Source organism: Anneissia japonica, unplaced genomic scaffold, assembly GCF_011630105.1.
Source record: "Anneissia japonica isolate Jap-2015-1 unplaced genomic scaffold, ASM1163010v1 scaffold287602_len1038180_cov171, whole genome shotgun sequence".
Lineage (NCBI taxonomy): Eukaryota > Metazoa > Echinodermata > Crinoidea > Comatulida > Comatulidae > Anneissia > Anneissia japonica.
Genome location: NW_022734061.1, coordinates 915263 through 932887, shown reverse-complemented (window position 1 = coordinate 932887; position 17625 = coordinate 915263). Strand labels below are relative to the sequence as shown.

Below are 17625 nucleotides of genomic sequence, written 5' to 3'. Positions count from 1 at the left end.
GATATTTTGTATAGATATTTCAACTAGCAATCATTTTTTTTAATTTGCTTGTTTGTGAATTTTTACCTAGCAATTATGACAAACCTACAAGCAAATTGCTAGTTTGCTAGCGTGAATTTCGAGCCCTGAAGGGGTACGTCTTATATACCTGACATGCAAAAATCATTTTATTTTAAAATCTTATCAAACTTGGGGGTCGTCTTGTGCCTGTGCCCAATCAGCATAATTATATGTTGTGTGTATAGGACGACCCCCTATTTTTCGATCGTAATTTGCTATTTACGATTAACATGTTTTGAAAACCGTTTTGAATATATTTAAATTTTTCGTCTCGAATTCTGCCATTGTAAATCAAACTTTTTAACCTTTGTTTTTCGACGCAATTCTTCTTTTTCAAATTTTATTGTATTTTGACCAATTTTACTGATGATTTTGTACATATATATTTTTTAATTTGAATTTTATTGATTGGTATATTTTACTTGAATATCTTATGCTAATTTAATTTATGTTCTCATTGTCATCGGAGAGCCACTAGACAGTGATTCAGTTCACTATTTGGCAATCCTGCCCGCCCAACTGAGTGTTGTTTTTTGCTCTCTGTTATCTTGTGTTTGACAATTTTAATGTTTTTGGACAAAATATATGAAATGAAATGAAATCACCTTATACGCAAGTATATGTGGTTTCACAATGTGGACTTCCCTTATTTAATGAATCAAACTTCTATTTTTGCTGCTACTACTGATGCTTCTTAAGTTACTATTTTCTCTGGTTATGGTATTTTTACATTAAATATTAAAGAGACTCAGGTTTTCTTACACTATGTGCCGTTAGCCATATAAAGAGTCGCCAGATCACCATCTTCATCAATTTCTCTCTTTCTGACATCAAACCTGGATTATTCTTTAGAATTCACTGGCACTTCCTAGTGATCCCAAATAAATCTGATCATATTTTTAAACCATTTCTTTCTTATACTTATGTTTAGTCTCTTTCCTAAACTTCGACCCTACTAGCCTGAACAAACGATCCATTCTATGATTTAAATTGAAGCATTACGGTGTTTGTATAGAAAACGTACCACTGTATGTTGGTATTACTGTATACATATTACAGTAACATCTCCCTAATACGTACCCCTCTGTCCGAACAGAGTTCGTAAATGAGAAAATTTTTAATCCAGAGAGTTGAAATTTTTATAGCATCAGGGTGGCCTAAGCCTTGTCATGAAATATGACCTGGATTTTACAGTTTTCTGCAACAAAATAATACTTTACAGAAGCCAAAATTACCTGTGCTCACTGCGAAAGTATTATTTCAATTGATTTCCAAATAAAAACATGGCCATAATTGCCAAAACGAATGTTAATATTCCCAAATCCATGCGAATAGCACCCCCAATGAAAAAAAATTGAGATTTACTGTACAGTATGCCTGAACAAGCATGCACAGCACAAGTGTAATATATTACAGTTGAAAACGATTGATATTTCTTGCTTTAAACTTAGTTTTATGTCACTTTCTTGGTTTAAATGTTTTCTTTCTTACTTGCTGTAAAATTTTATATTATGTTTGAAGACATTTAGACGCAATTTTAAGTGTTTTTGTAGTTAAAAACGATCGTTCATCATTGCCGCAAATTTGGTTCGTAAAATCAAGAGTTTGTAAATGGGAGGTTCGTAATTGGGACATGTTGCTGTATGTGGAAAATGGCATATGATAGCTCATGATTCAAATAGAAAATTACAAAAAATTGAATGTCCGTTAGTGGTAGTGCATTCATGAGTACACTACCTGATTCGGTATAGTATTCACTATTTGTGCACAATATTGTTCAATTCTATCCCTGCCCTCCTTATATGTAGTCACAGAAAATATTATTACTGTACTTGTAGAAGGAGAGAAGGCACGTTCAGGTCAGAGAAGGTAACCCCATGTCACGTGGATTCTTCTGGAGAGTCTTCTTTTATCACACCTTTCAAGGAAGGTAAAATTTCAAGACAGACATTGTCAGGACCTCAGCCTAGCAGGTTATTTGACAAACCAAGATCATGTAAAGTCAGAGGTCATTCAGGAGCACCCTTTGCAAAGAAGCTAAAGCTGAACTTGTTCTCAGACGATCGGGTAGATGATCATCAAGGAATAACTGAGCTGCCAGAGAGGTCATGTGATATTGATGGAGATTTTGGAAGATTGATGAGGGATGATCAGCTCAAGCGAATCCAAGCTAAGAAGGTTTGTCACAAGTATTAGTAAAAATAACATCATCAGTAACATAACAAGGAATTATAATAATTGAAATCAAATTAATGATGATGGTAATAGATGTCTTCAGGAGGAATTCAAGTTCTCCTTTTTACTGCCAAAGATCTACCTCATCATCTTGGTGCCTCTGTACCTCCTGTAATTTATAATCAATGAGGTGAACTGAAGATTCAAGAATCAAGATATATTTATAGGTCAAACACAAGTAAAAGATAAACATGGTTCAAAACTTATAAATTATAATGATAATATTCATTAAGCGCAGACAACTCTGTATAAAAACCTGTTATAAAAAAAGAACTACAAAGAATTTCTTTCAAATTAATAGAAACATGTATAATATAAGGAATATCAAATTTAAATGTCTTGGAATTATTATTGTCTTTTGTTAGAGTTATACAGTGAAGCCTCAGAGAGGAAATCTTCGGCAGAAACGGCAGTCATTGGAAAGAATCAAGCTCAGTGATCTAGTGGATGGAGAGCTCCCACGGAGATACGACGAAGAAGAGGTAAAGTCATTTAAGCATTCCATTCTCATGCAACATCTTGTAACTTAATATTAACATATTGGATCAGAGGCAGATCCAGTGGGAGTTGGCCGCGGATGGGGTCAAAAAAGAGAGTTCATATCGTGGCCCTCTTCCTTCCAATTCATTCACCACTACGAAAAATGTATCGGCGATATCAGAACTAGGGCCTAAAGCAACATACATACAGTAGCTCAACAGGATATGAACTTGTGTGTAGACCTGATTAGAAGAAACATTGGATGGAAATGTAAACTAGAAGTTCCATTATATTTGTTTTTATTTAAATTTTTGGTCACTTTTTATTTTTGATCTCTTATGGGAGATAAACTAAAACCGTATTCACAAAGAACTGCTGGGTATAACCATTGTCTAGTACAATCTTAGGTTAGACCATTCACATTGATCTGGAAGCTAGGCAAAAGGTGGAATTGTTGCTATGGCTTCCTACTGTAATGTAACATTAAACATGGCTATGTGATATACTGGTCAGATTGCATATGTATCACCGCATTCAACTTTGTTAGTTTACTTGCTTGAAAACTTTTTCTTTAACTCTGAAATTGCATTCTAAATATAAAACAAGGCAGAACAGTATGTGTGTTCATCTGGGCTGTCACTGCGTCATATGACGGTCATACAATGAATCCAACTTCACTTCTTGTGAGCACCAGATGATGCGACACAGTCTGCGCATTATCAGTGACAGTCTTAACAGATCGTCATTAAAAATACGAGCGTCATGGCGTTAGCGTTGCCCGACGACCGTTAAACATAGAGTGAAATAATGGACTTTAACCTAAAATCCTGTGATTGGAAGATAAGCGACATTTACCACTAAGCTACAACTTCACTTTAATAGATGATTTTATTTCTAGGATTTCTACTTTTTTTCTTCTGAACTAGATGTTTTCTTCTGGTGTACTGCGATCTACAGTGGGTGTTACCGCAGCCTCTGCAGAGGAGTTCCAGTTCATTGGATTGGACCACTTTTCGGAGGGGGTTCTCTCATCAGGAGGAATTCAACTTGCAGATGGTGGTACCCTTATCTTTGATGGTGCAGGTAGAGCAGGAAAGAAGGAATTTTATAAGTAAGTTACAAAGGAAATCATAATATTTTTTTAATCATATTAATATTTCAGCCTTTTAAAGTCCCTATTCACATGAATCAATCATTGAATATCTATGGAACAGCTCCCAGAAATATAATAATAATAATAGATTTAATATAGCGCTTTACACCAGAGTCTCAAAGCACTCAAAGAGTGGACTAGCTCGTCCAGTAACTTTCTTCTCCCTTAAGGGTCTATTTGTGCTGAGCTGCCTGGTAAACCGGTGGTACACCGGGTAACCCCCTAATAGTCTTGAAAGATATACCGAGTTCTGTAAAAAGCACATGAACCAATTGTGCCAACACAACAATGAGTCTGTGGTTTATAGTCCTTATCCTGGAAGACTTTTTCCGCCTCCAAAACCGTAGACGAGCATGCTGTTTTAAAACCAGCGCCAATGTTATGGCTGTAGGTTAGGATGTTTTGACTGCTCGGTCAATCGACTAGAATTGCTTCTTTTATCCTTTGATGTTAAAAAAATGGTTATAACAATAATACCGCATTTCACACTAAGCCTTAACCATGACGAAAATGTATCCCCATCAGACACCATCCCAGTATTTCTGAGTCTAAATTTTGAGGCAAGATTCCTTAGTCTCGCAGCTAGCATTCAGCACATTAGCCTGGGTTCCAGGCCCTAATTTTAGGTTACTCACTCTTTATTGCACTTAGTGCGCGCCATACCTAATTTAATTGTCGTCCCATACTCGAATTATTTTTTTTGAATTAGGGCCTGGGCAAACGATTCATGCGTGCATTTCCCAGTGACTCAGTTTTGTGGCTCCAAAAATATGAACATTTGATTGGTTGAAATTGTTTATTTCGGTCCGCCCATTTATCCAAATACGGAATATAAGATTACGTCATTCTTTTGGCATCCTGGTGCCTGATTTCAGTGTTTTACAAGTCGCTTATTCCGTCTCTAAATTAACTTTCTCGTTGGTGGCGCTGTCCAGAAGCAGAAAAATAATAAAAAATAAGAGACTTGTGGCAAGTCTATCAGCACATGTGCACATTTAGAGTTACCACTTAATGCACTTTTTTATGGGGAAAGGGTTTCACGGTTTCTATTCTATTTTATTGTTAAACTTTTCATTAAGAGTTTGGACCGCACACTAACTGTTCTCGGCCAGCCGCACTTAAAAAACTTAAACATGTATTGTTGACGGGCTGAAAAATGGCTCACAGTATGTTGCAGGCATGAGGTGCAACAATTCACAATTCTTAAACTGCTGCCTACTAATTGGTCCTTTGGGATGTATCTCTACGGTCGTCCTGTGGCAAAACAACGTAACTGCTGTTATAGTTTTGTCCAGTTACGTTGTTTTACCTTGGAACGGCCGCCTGTTTGCCTGTACTTTTACATGACTATATAATGTCATACCTATTGTGGCTAATGTTCCCCATAGCATATGGGGCTTGCAATGTCAAAGCCAGCAATATAAGACAATTTATGTTTTAATGTATTCATATGGTCCACATTATAAGCTTTAAAATGATAGGTCATTGTAAACTGGAATCGACTTACTATTGCCAATGTTGTGAGTAAAAAGTGTATACAATATAATTACTCAGTTTAACATTTAGTGACAGTATGCTGGCTTTAGGGTGGCAATCTTTATATTATATAAAAGAAATATACTTAACTCGTGGAAAGGCAAATCTAATTTTACAGATATTAACCATTGTTTATATGTTTAACAATGATTGTCTGCAATTATTGTGTATAACAACTAACAATGTACTAATTTTTATGCTTAACTTTTCCCCTGCAGTGCTTTAATGGACACTCCTGGAGTCGACCCCAGGTTCGTGACCCCGGAATGGGTGTACAATCACTATCGCTGGATTGTCTGGAAGTTAGCCTCCATGGAACGTTCCTACCCAATGCAGTTTGGTGGAAGGTAAGTTAAATTTCAAGACATGTGGGCTCCAATGAACTGATTGGATTTCTAATGGTATTGGTTTCGTATTTCTGAAGCGCCTCCCACTAACAAAATAATCTTAAAGTGCTTGAAAAATTTAGCAAAAATATATCAATTATTCCATCAATCAATCGATCTATTTGTATGGCACCATTCCAACAGTTGTTGCTTGTGGTGCTGTTCCAAAAAAAGAGATATATCAGATTGAACCATAAAATACCCTTAAAAACCAAAAGGAAACAACTGACGTAAATTAAATACAATTACTCTGTTCAATGTTAGATTTCGTATAGTTTTATAGTTTAAATTTTATAATGATTACAAATACCATGTCCTCAGGAGTGAATACTAATGTCCTATTGTGTTTGTTGTTATAATTAATTTAGCTTAGTGTTTATTTTTTTCTAAATTTTTCATCATATTTCCTTAAAATCCAGGTCCCTTACTCCAGAATCAACCTTACTCCAGCTCAAGTACCGGTATGATCGTGAGGTCGACGAAAGTCAGCGATCGTCTATCAAGAGGATAACTGAAAGAGATGATACGCCATCAAAAACTCTTGTTCTGTGTGTTGCAGCGGCGCATGACAGCACCCAGCAATCTAACCAGTCCAGTAGCCAAGAGAAGTTAACACAGGTATCTGTCATTTTCGAAGTTTAGAATTTGTGGTACTTGGATCTTAATTATCTTCATCCAGAACTTATAGCCGCAATCGCACTAGACTTTTTTCGGTTAAACCGAGACGCTTGTTAGTTTTACCATAATTAGTTTGGCGCTAACAGCCCAGGAAACTTGCCTCCCAGAAAAATTACTGAGACGAGCGGTTAGCTTAACCAAGTGGATTGTGCCCAGTATAACTGACCAGAGTAGTTTAGACAAGCTGAAAAGTCCAATGCAAACAGCAGTTTTGGTTTAACTTTCCAGACACTTGAGCATTACTCAATGGATGATGTGTCTTATTAAGCTACGCTTCCTTTGCTGGTGTATTACGCAGTGTTTAAGGTCAAAGATTGTTCAAAACAATTAGTGGGATACCCCACTGTACTGATACAGCCCCTGTGGTGGACAACAAGAGTTGCCGAAGGGACTATTAGGGACGAAGAAAGTCATTGTTCAAATTACTAGTCCACACAACAAGCGCCATGAGCATCTTGTTTGATGGATATGTGTGCCATACAAATGTACCCTATTATGATTATTAAGATTCATGTTGTTAATATTCAAAATATGTATGGAATATCTAGTGATAATGACGTGTGTGGCTTATTATCTTTTAGTTGCAGACAACAACATTGGAGCTAACTGATGGATGGTACAGCATACATGCTAGTCTTGATTCTGCTCTTCAACGATTGGTCAAGACAGGGAAGCTAGTGATTGGTCAGAAGATTATCATCCATGGTGCTGAGCTTATTGGCTCGCAAGATGCCTGCCCTCCCTTAGAGGTATTCAATTAGTAATACAATTACAATGATTTCAGATTTTTAACAAGCATATTCTACCATATGGTGGGGTTGAAAAGAACGTCTAATCACCAACTTTCTCTTATAGTTGTTCATAATGGATTAGTCATGATGTGCCTATATATGGTAATGATGTGATGTCATCATGACCATATTTAGGCATGTCACATGATTTTGTCAAATAAATTTGTTAATCAGGACAGGGCTTTAATCTTGTTTAAAATGGCAATAATTTGTGTTACATCATTAACATGTTACCTCTAAGTGTCTTATGTGTTTTTTTAGGCACCATCAAGTCTGAGACTTAAGATATCAGCAAACTCAACTCGCAGGGCACGGTATGACGCAAAGCTAGGATATCAGCGGCGCCCTCAAGCATTCCCAGTACTGTTACCCTCAATTTATGCAGATGGTGGCATGGTTGGCTGCCTTGATGTACTAGTAGTCAGAACCTACCCTTTAATGGTAAGAAACAGTTGGAATAATCATATTTTTTTTTTTTTTTTGCATTTTGGCAGTACATTAAAAAAATAAAGTTTATTTTTTGTGTAAAGTGCCACTGAAATATAGTTCGACTTAGATTAAATTTGACTAAAGCAAAGTCAAATTTTATTTGAGTTATATTACTTACAATAGCAACCTGACTTGGAGTGTTAGGCTTTACTCAGACCTGGACAAATTAACACGCACTGACGGTATACACACGATATTGACCGCACATTTGGCCTAGGCTTAGAACTGTAGAAGTAAGGCCTAGGCTACCTAAAATTACCTTGAAAGCAGTATTCTTCAGAGTAGCAATACATTAATTCTTCAATTATTACAGTATATTTAAATGTTTTGTTAACTGCTACTATGCCATTCTTTTGAATACATTATAAAGAAGAATCAGTCAATACTTAAAGCTTAATCATATATACATTTGGTAAACTACCGTAACATTAATAACTGATTTTGCCATGAAGCAAACACGTTTTAAATACAATGAATTCGGTTGGAAAATCCCAAAGACCAAACTAATACTTACTAGGTAAAAGTCTATAATATATATATTTCAACACGTGTATTAATCGTAAGTAAACCAGATGTGTATACCCCACCGCAAAAAGGACCGTTCAAAAATCCAGCACTACTCATGCACAGGCTTGCTTCTCACTGCACAGCGAGAAGAGCAGGTGATGCTCTGCAGATAATTTGTATGCAACAAAGATCAGGTTAAAGATAAAACTAGCACATTTGTTTATGACGGGTTATTCCCTATATCTAAATTCCATAAGACATTTATTTTACAATTTGTGTACCTATCTTACAATACAATTTAATTTACAGTATTTAAAAAACAAACAAAACCTGAAACAGTGTGTCGACGTTGCCACATGTCTGAACAATAGTGAGGAATGTGAGTTGAGTCGCATGTAAAATAAACTACACAAAGTACTGCTATGCAAGGTAAACACGAGTCACTTGTCCGGCTTAATTAGCGTGTGAATTTCTGCATTGCCAAATGTATGAGTTACTTGTTGATGTTCACAGTGACAGCTTAAAATGATTGAAGTTTTACGTCAAGATTTTGACTTCGACTTACGGACTAACAATTAATGGAAAACAGATCAATTTGGCATGTAAAATATGTGCGACTTTTGTTTTTATTTAACTTAAATTTATATGAGTTAGCAAATATGGTCATGCATCGTGAGGTCGGACCCCAAAAAAGAGTGGATTTGTCACATCTGTTTGAAATTTTCATTTTTGATTAACAATAACTTTTTAATGCCTTTATGTGTAGGCTCATGTGTGGAAGCTCAATCGCCCTATTCATTATAGTGGGAATATTAAACAATACTGTGTTTTGATAATTTTTTTCATCAATTGGACTTTCAAAAAGACTGTTTTTAGTTGTAAAGTGGGGTAGCAATATATGTTGATTAAAAACCAACCTGACAAATATATAAATCTTGCGTTATTATGGACCGTTCCATTATTTCTTGCAGGGATTGCTTAAATGTATGTCGTCATTCAACTAAAATAATAGCACTACATTTAACATGTTAGTAATAAAATGAAGTATTTTATTATTATTACTTCATCAATGTGTGATTAATTATTAAATTTTGTTTTTCATAAAGGCACAGGGCCACAAGGGGCATGCTCAGTAGTATCTAACTTCAGTGAAGTTTTTGAGGCTTCCAACTGGCCTCAATAGAGAATAAATAATTGGCTTTTAAGACAAAATGCACCCCATTCATAACAAGTGATAGAAGTTTGATAATAGTTTGGATTGGATCAGTCCTCTCATTTGTAAGGATTCTATAGTGCTACAAGAGGTAGTAAAGATGACTTTTATGATTACTTACTATTACATGTTATGGGTATAGGTACCGTATGAAAATGTATCTGCGAGTGACAGCTATGGACATAACTATCCCAGAGGTACAAAAGTAGTGACTGGTTTTTATTATGAACATGAGCAATCTAACAGGAAAGGTGATCTTGTTCAAACTTACTAGAAATGTGGCCAGTGTACCCAAAAACTGCATCATATAATGTTGGGATTGCTTTGATATCTTGTGTGATTCTCTGTTCATAGAAGTAAAATTTAAACAAACTTTAATGCTCTAGAAGGAAAAGCTAAAGTTTAAACATACTGTATTCACTATTATAAAGTGATATTTGATGTTTTCAATGTGTAGTTGATGATATTTTCAACAATTCTTTGTAAAAATGCTTGTGTGTGAAAATTCAGTTTTCGTGAAATTTAATGTTTACTCATGACAAATTTATTACACTTCAATCCTTAAGAGTAGCGTATCATTTGAAAGCCTATCTTTGGGAATTTCAAAAACGGGAGTTATATGTTATATATTATGTATTATATAGGAATCATTTAATCATTTTAAAACATGTTTCAATGGATACCTTACAATGTGGGCTTTCCAAATATATATACTTTTACTACCTTCTGGTTAATACCCTTCAAGTTATATCAAAAATAGTGTTCCCCGTCGAAAAATGGTAAAAAAAACCTGGTATGACGCAAAATTATCCAACCTTACGAAGTGCGACCATATTAACCATTGTAAATATAAGGAAGATGACGTGACATAAAAATAATTTTGGCTTTGACAGTTTTTCGACTTGGGCACATTCAACTTAGGCGAGTTTGACTGTACTTAAATTTGTTATAAGTCAACCATTGTCTTTTATGTTCTAAATAGAACATAACCTTGAAAATAGTAGAACCATCCATCTCCATTCTAACCACCATATGTGCATCCTTATTCATTTGTCTTTCTTGTAGGATGTTTTTATATAATTTTATCAAAAAACTTCAATAAAAATAATAGATTCACTTTGTTGAAATAAGGGGGAGATGTTTAAAAAAAAATAACAAGTTAATATTATGTTTATCTGACAGGTATTGTCCACCACTGCACTCTTTAAAAAGATTATTAAAGATATTTGAGATATTGGTATTGGTAATGTAGTATTGCTAGGTATTGGTACATTGTTACTGCTGTACTTCTGCCCGTATACCTGTTACAGAGTACCTGTGTATTGTTGTTAGAATATGAGGAAGCTATGTTGCAAGTTTTATGTCCGACATTCCTCATAATTTTTTTTGTTTATGTAATCTAGCCTTTTGTGTAGTTAGACTGCATCATGACGGTAAATTGATAATGTTTGTAAATGTTACTGGATTGTTGTACACCATTTGTATTTGAATAACATTTTGAATTCCTAATATTTCCGCAGTATATGGAGAAACTGACAGAGGGCGGTTGTGTTTTCCGCACAGAAAAGTCGGAGCGCAAGGCCGCAGCCGATTACTCCAAGAATCATCAGAAGCGATTAGAGGAAATTTACGACAAGATCCGGTCAAAGTTTGAAAATACTTCCATTGGTAGGATTTTGATGCTTGTTTACAGCCCTTATTATTATTGTTATGTTATCATCGTCAACGTTATTAACAACAGGGTGGTTTTGATTGCACGACGATGAACGAACGTAATGACATCACTAAAAGTCATCTGCGTATGCAAGAACGTTAAGTTCTCGTCGCGCGGATTTTAGGGTGCAATTTGGCCAAATCTATGTGTGCAGAGAACGTATGAAGCCCCCGGTAGGATGGTCATGCATGAGTGATTTCGTTCCAGCGTCGCGTCGTCAAACAAATTGAAAGCTGCCTATTATTCTGCTAACTACTAGTTTAATGATAGATTAGTGGTAGCTGTTTGATGCAGCAGTTTGACACAAACTCTTGAAATTCAGGCGTTTTACTTGGCTCTTTTGTCACAACATTTATGTCTGAGCACTCCCTCAAATTGGCGCATTGATGTTTAGTTTATTGCGCCTTATAAGTCGAAGATTGGATTGGATTGGATGTTGGTGTCTTGCTGCCCAACTCTATAGGTGGCCACCAGCATACAAACAAAAATGATAGATAGGCAAACAGAATTTTTTTTTTTTCAAAAGCTTTTGAAACATAGAATAATCTTGCCGAGGCGTCAAAAAAAATGCGAGGGCACTCCCTCCTGTAATGGTTTACCATTTACCTTTTTAAAAAATAATGCATTATTTTGTCTAAGAAATATTAGTGTTCCTGCAGAAACAATTGCCACACTTAAACAGTGATTCTACGTTTTAATTTCAGAGTCGAAGAGTGCAAAACGACGCAGAAGTCTTAAGCTAACAGGCAAAGAGATTGCAATGTTGCAGACGGGTGGGGAAATACACGATGCCGTAGAAACAGCATTTGATCCAAATTCAATAGAGGTAAGAACATTTTTAATCTTACTACAACTTGACTTAGTGAAGAAACACCAAATACATGCTGTAACAGATCCTATAAAATAACAGGAATTTTTATTCTGACTGAAAACAATTCCACTTCATAATATACCTCATACGTAGCCCTGCTCGGATTGGGCTTTTTTGTCAAACTAACGTTGTATCTGCTCGGTTCACTCCCTCACACACACCATTCCCTCCCCACCAACATTCCTCCCCCCTCGCCACACCAAAAAAATCCAGTGCGAACAACCAGCCTAACATTCTCCTTTGTTATTTTATGTATAGATTGGATTAGGAAAATTACATACAATCAGAATTAGGAATTCTCCTAAAGACTAATGTAGCAATAGTCGCTGCCAATGAAGTGTATATATTTTATTTGCATTCTGTGTCACTGTCATGAACGAAGTCAAACATAATTACTTTGAGTTAATGCTCTGGAATAAGCTTGACCCAAATATTTCAGTTTGTGTTACAACATTTGATATGTACAACAACAGTTGAAAGTGTCATTTGTAAAAAAAAAAAAAAATGGTAATAAAAATGTTATATAATGTGTCGTGTGAAGGCTACCCTAGTTGGAGTTTTCAATTATTTAATCTTTTAAAGAATCTAGTTGTCAAGTTTGTATTTGAAATTTTTAAACTTCATAGTTGGAACTATTTTAGGTACAATGTTTTATGATATTTCATTGCTGTTTTAACCAGAATTATAATGACTTACTTTTTCCTTTTACATGTTTATCGATTGCAATGTTTTTAAGGTGTAAGGCGCTTTGGTCTCCTTTGAAAGGATAATGAATGATATATAATCAAGAACATTATTAACCCTATGATTGGAACAGATACCTACCAAACACATACTCAGCTCAAGGGTGCATTTTGCAATAAACTGCCTAACTAGCTTCAATATTGTAGAGTCCTTTATCACGAGACTTAAATTTAATAACACCAATATAAATTTGATAATTTTTTCTTGTAAAACAATTGTGAAACTTGTAACAAATATATGATATTCTTAATAGTTCTTTTCAACTATGATTTATTCAATCACATTAAAACATATTGTTTGTAGGTTCTTAATTAAATATTTTTGTTTTTGGTGTGTATTATCAATTATTCAATCACATTTGAGTTGTCACAAAATGGATCATATATTAAATATGAAATGAAGTTTTCAGTATATTCAGTTAGACAACATTATGAACCATGTTTCATTCCTTGGATCAATTTCCTTGGTTGAAATTCTGAACATGTTTGAAAACACACTTTAGAAAAACATACCTCTAAAGGTAAACAACTAATGAATTTCTTATTGAAATTCTGCAAAAATGGCTTTAAAAAATGTGCCTCAGAAATACTTATTGTATTGTAACACATCTTAATACAACCTTTGCTCTATTGACATATATATGTATTAATATACTGAAATCAAATCTTGATCATAATATGACTTCATACAAAAACTATTTTTCGTCTGGACACACTTTTTAATGACAGTTTATGACATTCTATATTCTTTGTTTTAATCATCTGACATTTTTCATGACATATCTGCTCTTGTTTGCCTATAAATTAAGGTGCAAATGAAGATCTGCACAAAAGTAATATATTCTCAATTAGGTTAATAATATTCCCTTGTGTGTTTAGTGGTTGGTTTCAGTGTTGTTATTGCATTATTTGAAGGTGGCGCTTGTGAGTGATGATTTGTAAACCACTGTTTGTCACTTTGACCTCCGATGATTAGTACCCAAAATTTACTACAATTGCGTAAAATATAATAATAAGCGATTATCAATATTATAAAGCTTTGGGTACACTATTTCAAACTGCTGAGAGTTTGTGTCCTCTTCTTCCTTCCTTTATTCTTTCTCAATTTGCGTTATTTTTATTCATAATTACCCATAATTAACGGAATAATTTTTTCCTAAATTCACTATTAGATAGGTTTATCTTCATAAGACTTTCTACGAATGGATACTTTGTTTGAAGCAAGAATTAAAGAAGTCTTTACCCAGTACCGCTTGTTTATATTATTCGTTGGGAAATTTCTCTTACATTATGTGTGGGTTCTTCTGCAGTAGGCTGTTGTATACAAAGATTTATTATGTACACTTAACATTCTCCATGGAATCGAAATTCAAACTTTGACAACATTTGATTTGTTTTATTGATATTTATGTGTCTGGTGTACCAATGCGAATATCGCCATAAAGTCAGAAGATATTAAGGAGGACAACCCACTTCTAGTTGGGTAAAACCAGTGGAGCTTGCCTAAGTGTCAATCAAACTTGATTGACCAATTAGAACATCCTTATTCATGTTTAACAAATTCATATTCAGATTCAGATAACATTTATTTCAATAATAATCACAAACTGATACACTAATAACAATGCATAAGTAAACAAAATAACAACAATCACAAAAATTGGAAAACATTTTTATTTTGGGTCTTAGCTAGAAGTAGGTACTTGTCTCACTAGGACCCAGTAAAGAGGTAAAATGGAAGCGTATATAAAACAAGATGTTAACTAAATAATATAGCATACTTTTTTTTTTCACTAAACTTAACTAATTCATATTTCTCCAATTAAATAATTAATAAATGAAATAATTACAAATATATATATTGATAATTCCATATAAACTGTATTTCTTTCCTTTTTTTTTTCTACCTTTTCTTTTTTTTTTTTATAAAAAAAATTAGGCCTGTATTTTACCTTAATTTCACTCTAAATATTCTTAATAGAAAATGAAAGATTTAAATATAAATACTTAAACTTAGATGAGTTTTATACTTATAACTACAATTTTTTTAGCATTGATATAAATATTTCCGCAAGAAACTAAAATATAAGTTGTACCAGTATAAAATACTAGATAAACATTAATATTGGTAATAGGAATAATAGCAGGCTATCATTATAAACCTACATAAACACAAGTTTATGTAGGTTTACACTTTTTAGTTCCCACACTTTAACAAAAGATTTAGGGGAGACATAAGTGAAAGGTATATGGAAATGGATATTTTAAAAAGAATCAATGAGTCGGTGTCAATTATTAACAATTGCTCTGACTGAAGAAATCTTGTTTAAGTGCACTATGCCGCAAGACGTTGAGAGACACTATACAATTGCAACATTGCAACATTAACAACTTACCCTCATTCCACTTTTTAATAACTCTAAAAAATTTTTTAGTTAGCTGCACTTGTTATTATTCTGTGTCAACTTGATTTAAGGAAATGGTCGCTGTTGCACCTTCACTTATGGATTTTTAGTCTTATAATAATTAATTACTTCATAAAAATGTTATGACACCTCCGAGAGGCCGCCAAACATGGTAAATCAGCATTGAAGTAGCAAAGTTTTATGGAGGTCTCCAGATCTGTTGCTAGCAAACAATAGCATGATTTAGGACATACTCTACAACAGGCGCCTTTAGCATCTTCCTTTACTTTTAAACCTTCAATAATATTTTGACAACAACCATATTATGAATGATAAATCAAATCTTTATGAATCATTTTCCAAGTGATTTATTGTAGGTATGATTTTTAGTATAATTTAAGGTTAATTTGCCTTGTGCTTACATGTTATCTATAGGACCTCGGAGGCTAGTAAAGTTAATGGTTTTACTGACATGTCATGCAATACAGTCATGCTTTTTTGGTACTGTATTCTTTTGTTTATTGTTGTATTTATTTATTGCATTTTTTTTTTTCTTTGATACTTTAATAATATATGTTATGTTAATTGATGAGGAAATATTTTCCTGTTCTTATTTTTAATTAAAAGTTAACTTAAATAAATTTATCAATCAAAAATTTATATTTAGTTATTTTATATATTTTTAGGGATTTTTTGGTTTTGTTTGATACAGATTATTTTTAAATTTTGATATATTTATTTTTTTATATTTATGTAGTTTGTAAATTATGTGCATATAGCTTCTTTGCCTCAGAGAATATGCTAATATGCATTTAAATAAATTATTTTATGGAGAATAAAATAATAAAAAACAAAACTTGTTATCTAGGATTGGCAATGCAAAACAACAATTGTAAAGCAATTAATTTACACAATATATAAGATTATTTGTAATCTCAATTTTATTTACATTTATAAGCATATGAATTGAATAGTAAACCTTGCCATGAACTCAAAGAAACAGAGGTAGTGAGCCCCCTGGTAGCCATATTCAAAAAGGTTGCTCAGTAATTTGTCAGTGAAACAGTCCAATAAATTGAATTAACTACTGTATACAACCTGCTTCAATTTATTTCACACCTGTACTATAGTACATCCTGATCCTATTCAATTTTCAGTACGTATAGTATTTTATTTGTTTGTTGTATTTGTTTATTACTAATTGTTTATAATTAAACTAATTCCTCTATTATTTATTTAACAGTTTAGTTTTAAGTATTCCCTTTTTTTGACATTGTACTAGGCCTATGCTCTTGTAATATAGCTTTTTCTTTATTGTTTGAAGTGATTTTTTTTTTTTTTTTTTTTCCCTTATGTATGAATTCACCATCACTGATGTGTTCCGCTGTTTCGAAAGTGATTTCCAAATTTATATTATTGTTATTGCAGTAGTACCGTTCTTTAGTTCCATGGACCACAACTACCAGTCTAAAAAGGAATCTGTATTATTGTGTATTTTTTTTGTTTGGTCCCTTTTTAATCCCTTGATCAAAATATAATAAATTATATTATACGGTACACAGCCTATGATATTAGTGGCTTAAAAATGATATAAAACAATATTTATTTATTTATTTATTTAGTCTTACTTTATGCTGTAGGCATTTTCAGTACTATAATACTAATTTTCAAAGTGGTACAGTGATGAGAAACATATATACAGTGTAATAAACAATGAATTAAAAAAGAAATACATAAATAGATAAAACCATTACTTGAAAAACAGAATCCAAGTGGAAAAAGGAGCATTACGACATTCTTAATAAATAACAATGCCTTTCAATAAACTAATTGTGAACTTTCCCATCCACAGCAGCTCGGCTGTGGAATATCCTACCTCCTTCCATTAAAAACTTCACTCTGTCCGAGAGTTAGAGGCAAGCCTTACAACCTGTCTGTTAACTCAGTTTATTGTGTGTTGGGTTGGTAGTTTTTGCACTGATTTAATTATAATCTTTTTTTATCCTTTATTACCATTGATTTACCTTTGTCTTTCACTCATGAAAGTATAGTCTGTTGATTTTGGTTGGAGTGGGCTGAACTTGAGGGATATATAATGATAAAAGTGAAGGATGGTTAGCGCTTGGTAACCGCAAGAAATAAACACTATAGAAATACTAAGTAAACAAGTATCTTATGATTTTTATAACAGGTTCAGGTCTCCCTCTAATTAAAAACCCCTCCAATTAATGATCACCTCTAATTAGAGACCATCTTTCTACAGCCTCCAAAGAATATTTATCTGTTTTTTGTTTTTTTTTATAATAGAGGTTTCCGTGCAATTATAGAATAGTGGTATTTAATTGGAGGTGGTCTTTTATTGGA

The 17625-nt window shown here is 33.5% G+C and overlaps 1 protein-coding gene across 3 annotated transcripts in view; it reads left to right on the top strand.

The window, feature by feature from the left end:
- LOC117116291 (breast cancer type 2 susceptibility protein homolog) overlaps positions 1 to 12068 on the top strand; it is a gene marked incomplete at its 3' end in the record, with an annotated part of 31644 nt that extends 19576 nt beyond the window's left edge. For all 3 annotated transcript variants that reach the window (XM_033260304.1, XM_033260302.1, XM_033260303.1), the window contains 9 exon segments: positions 1899 to 2238; positions 2661 to 2777; positions 3702 to 3886; positions 5683 to 5811; positions 6270 to 6468; positions 7110 to 7277; positions 7581 to 7760; positions 11049 to 11196; positions 11947 to 12068. In XM_033260304.1, coding sequence (XP_033116195.1) covers positions 1899 to 2238; positions 2661 to 2777; positions 3702 to 3886; positions 5683 to 5811; positions 6270 to 6468; positions 7110 to 7277; positions 7581 to 7760; positions 11049 to 11196; positions 11947 to 12068 — 1588 coding nt within the window.
- Between the last annotated feature and the right edge of the window lie 5557 nt (positions 12069 to 17625).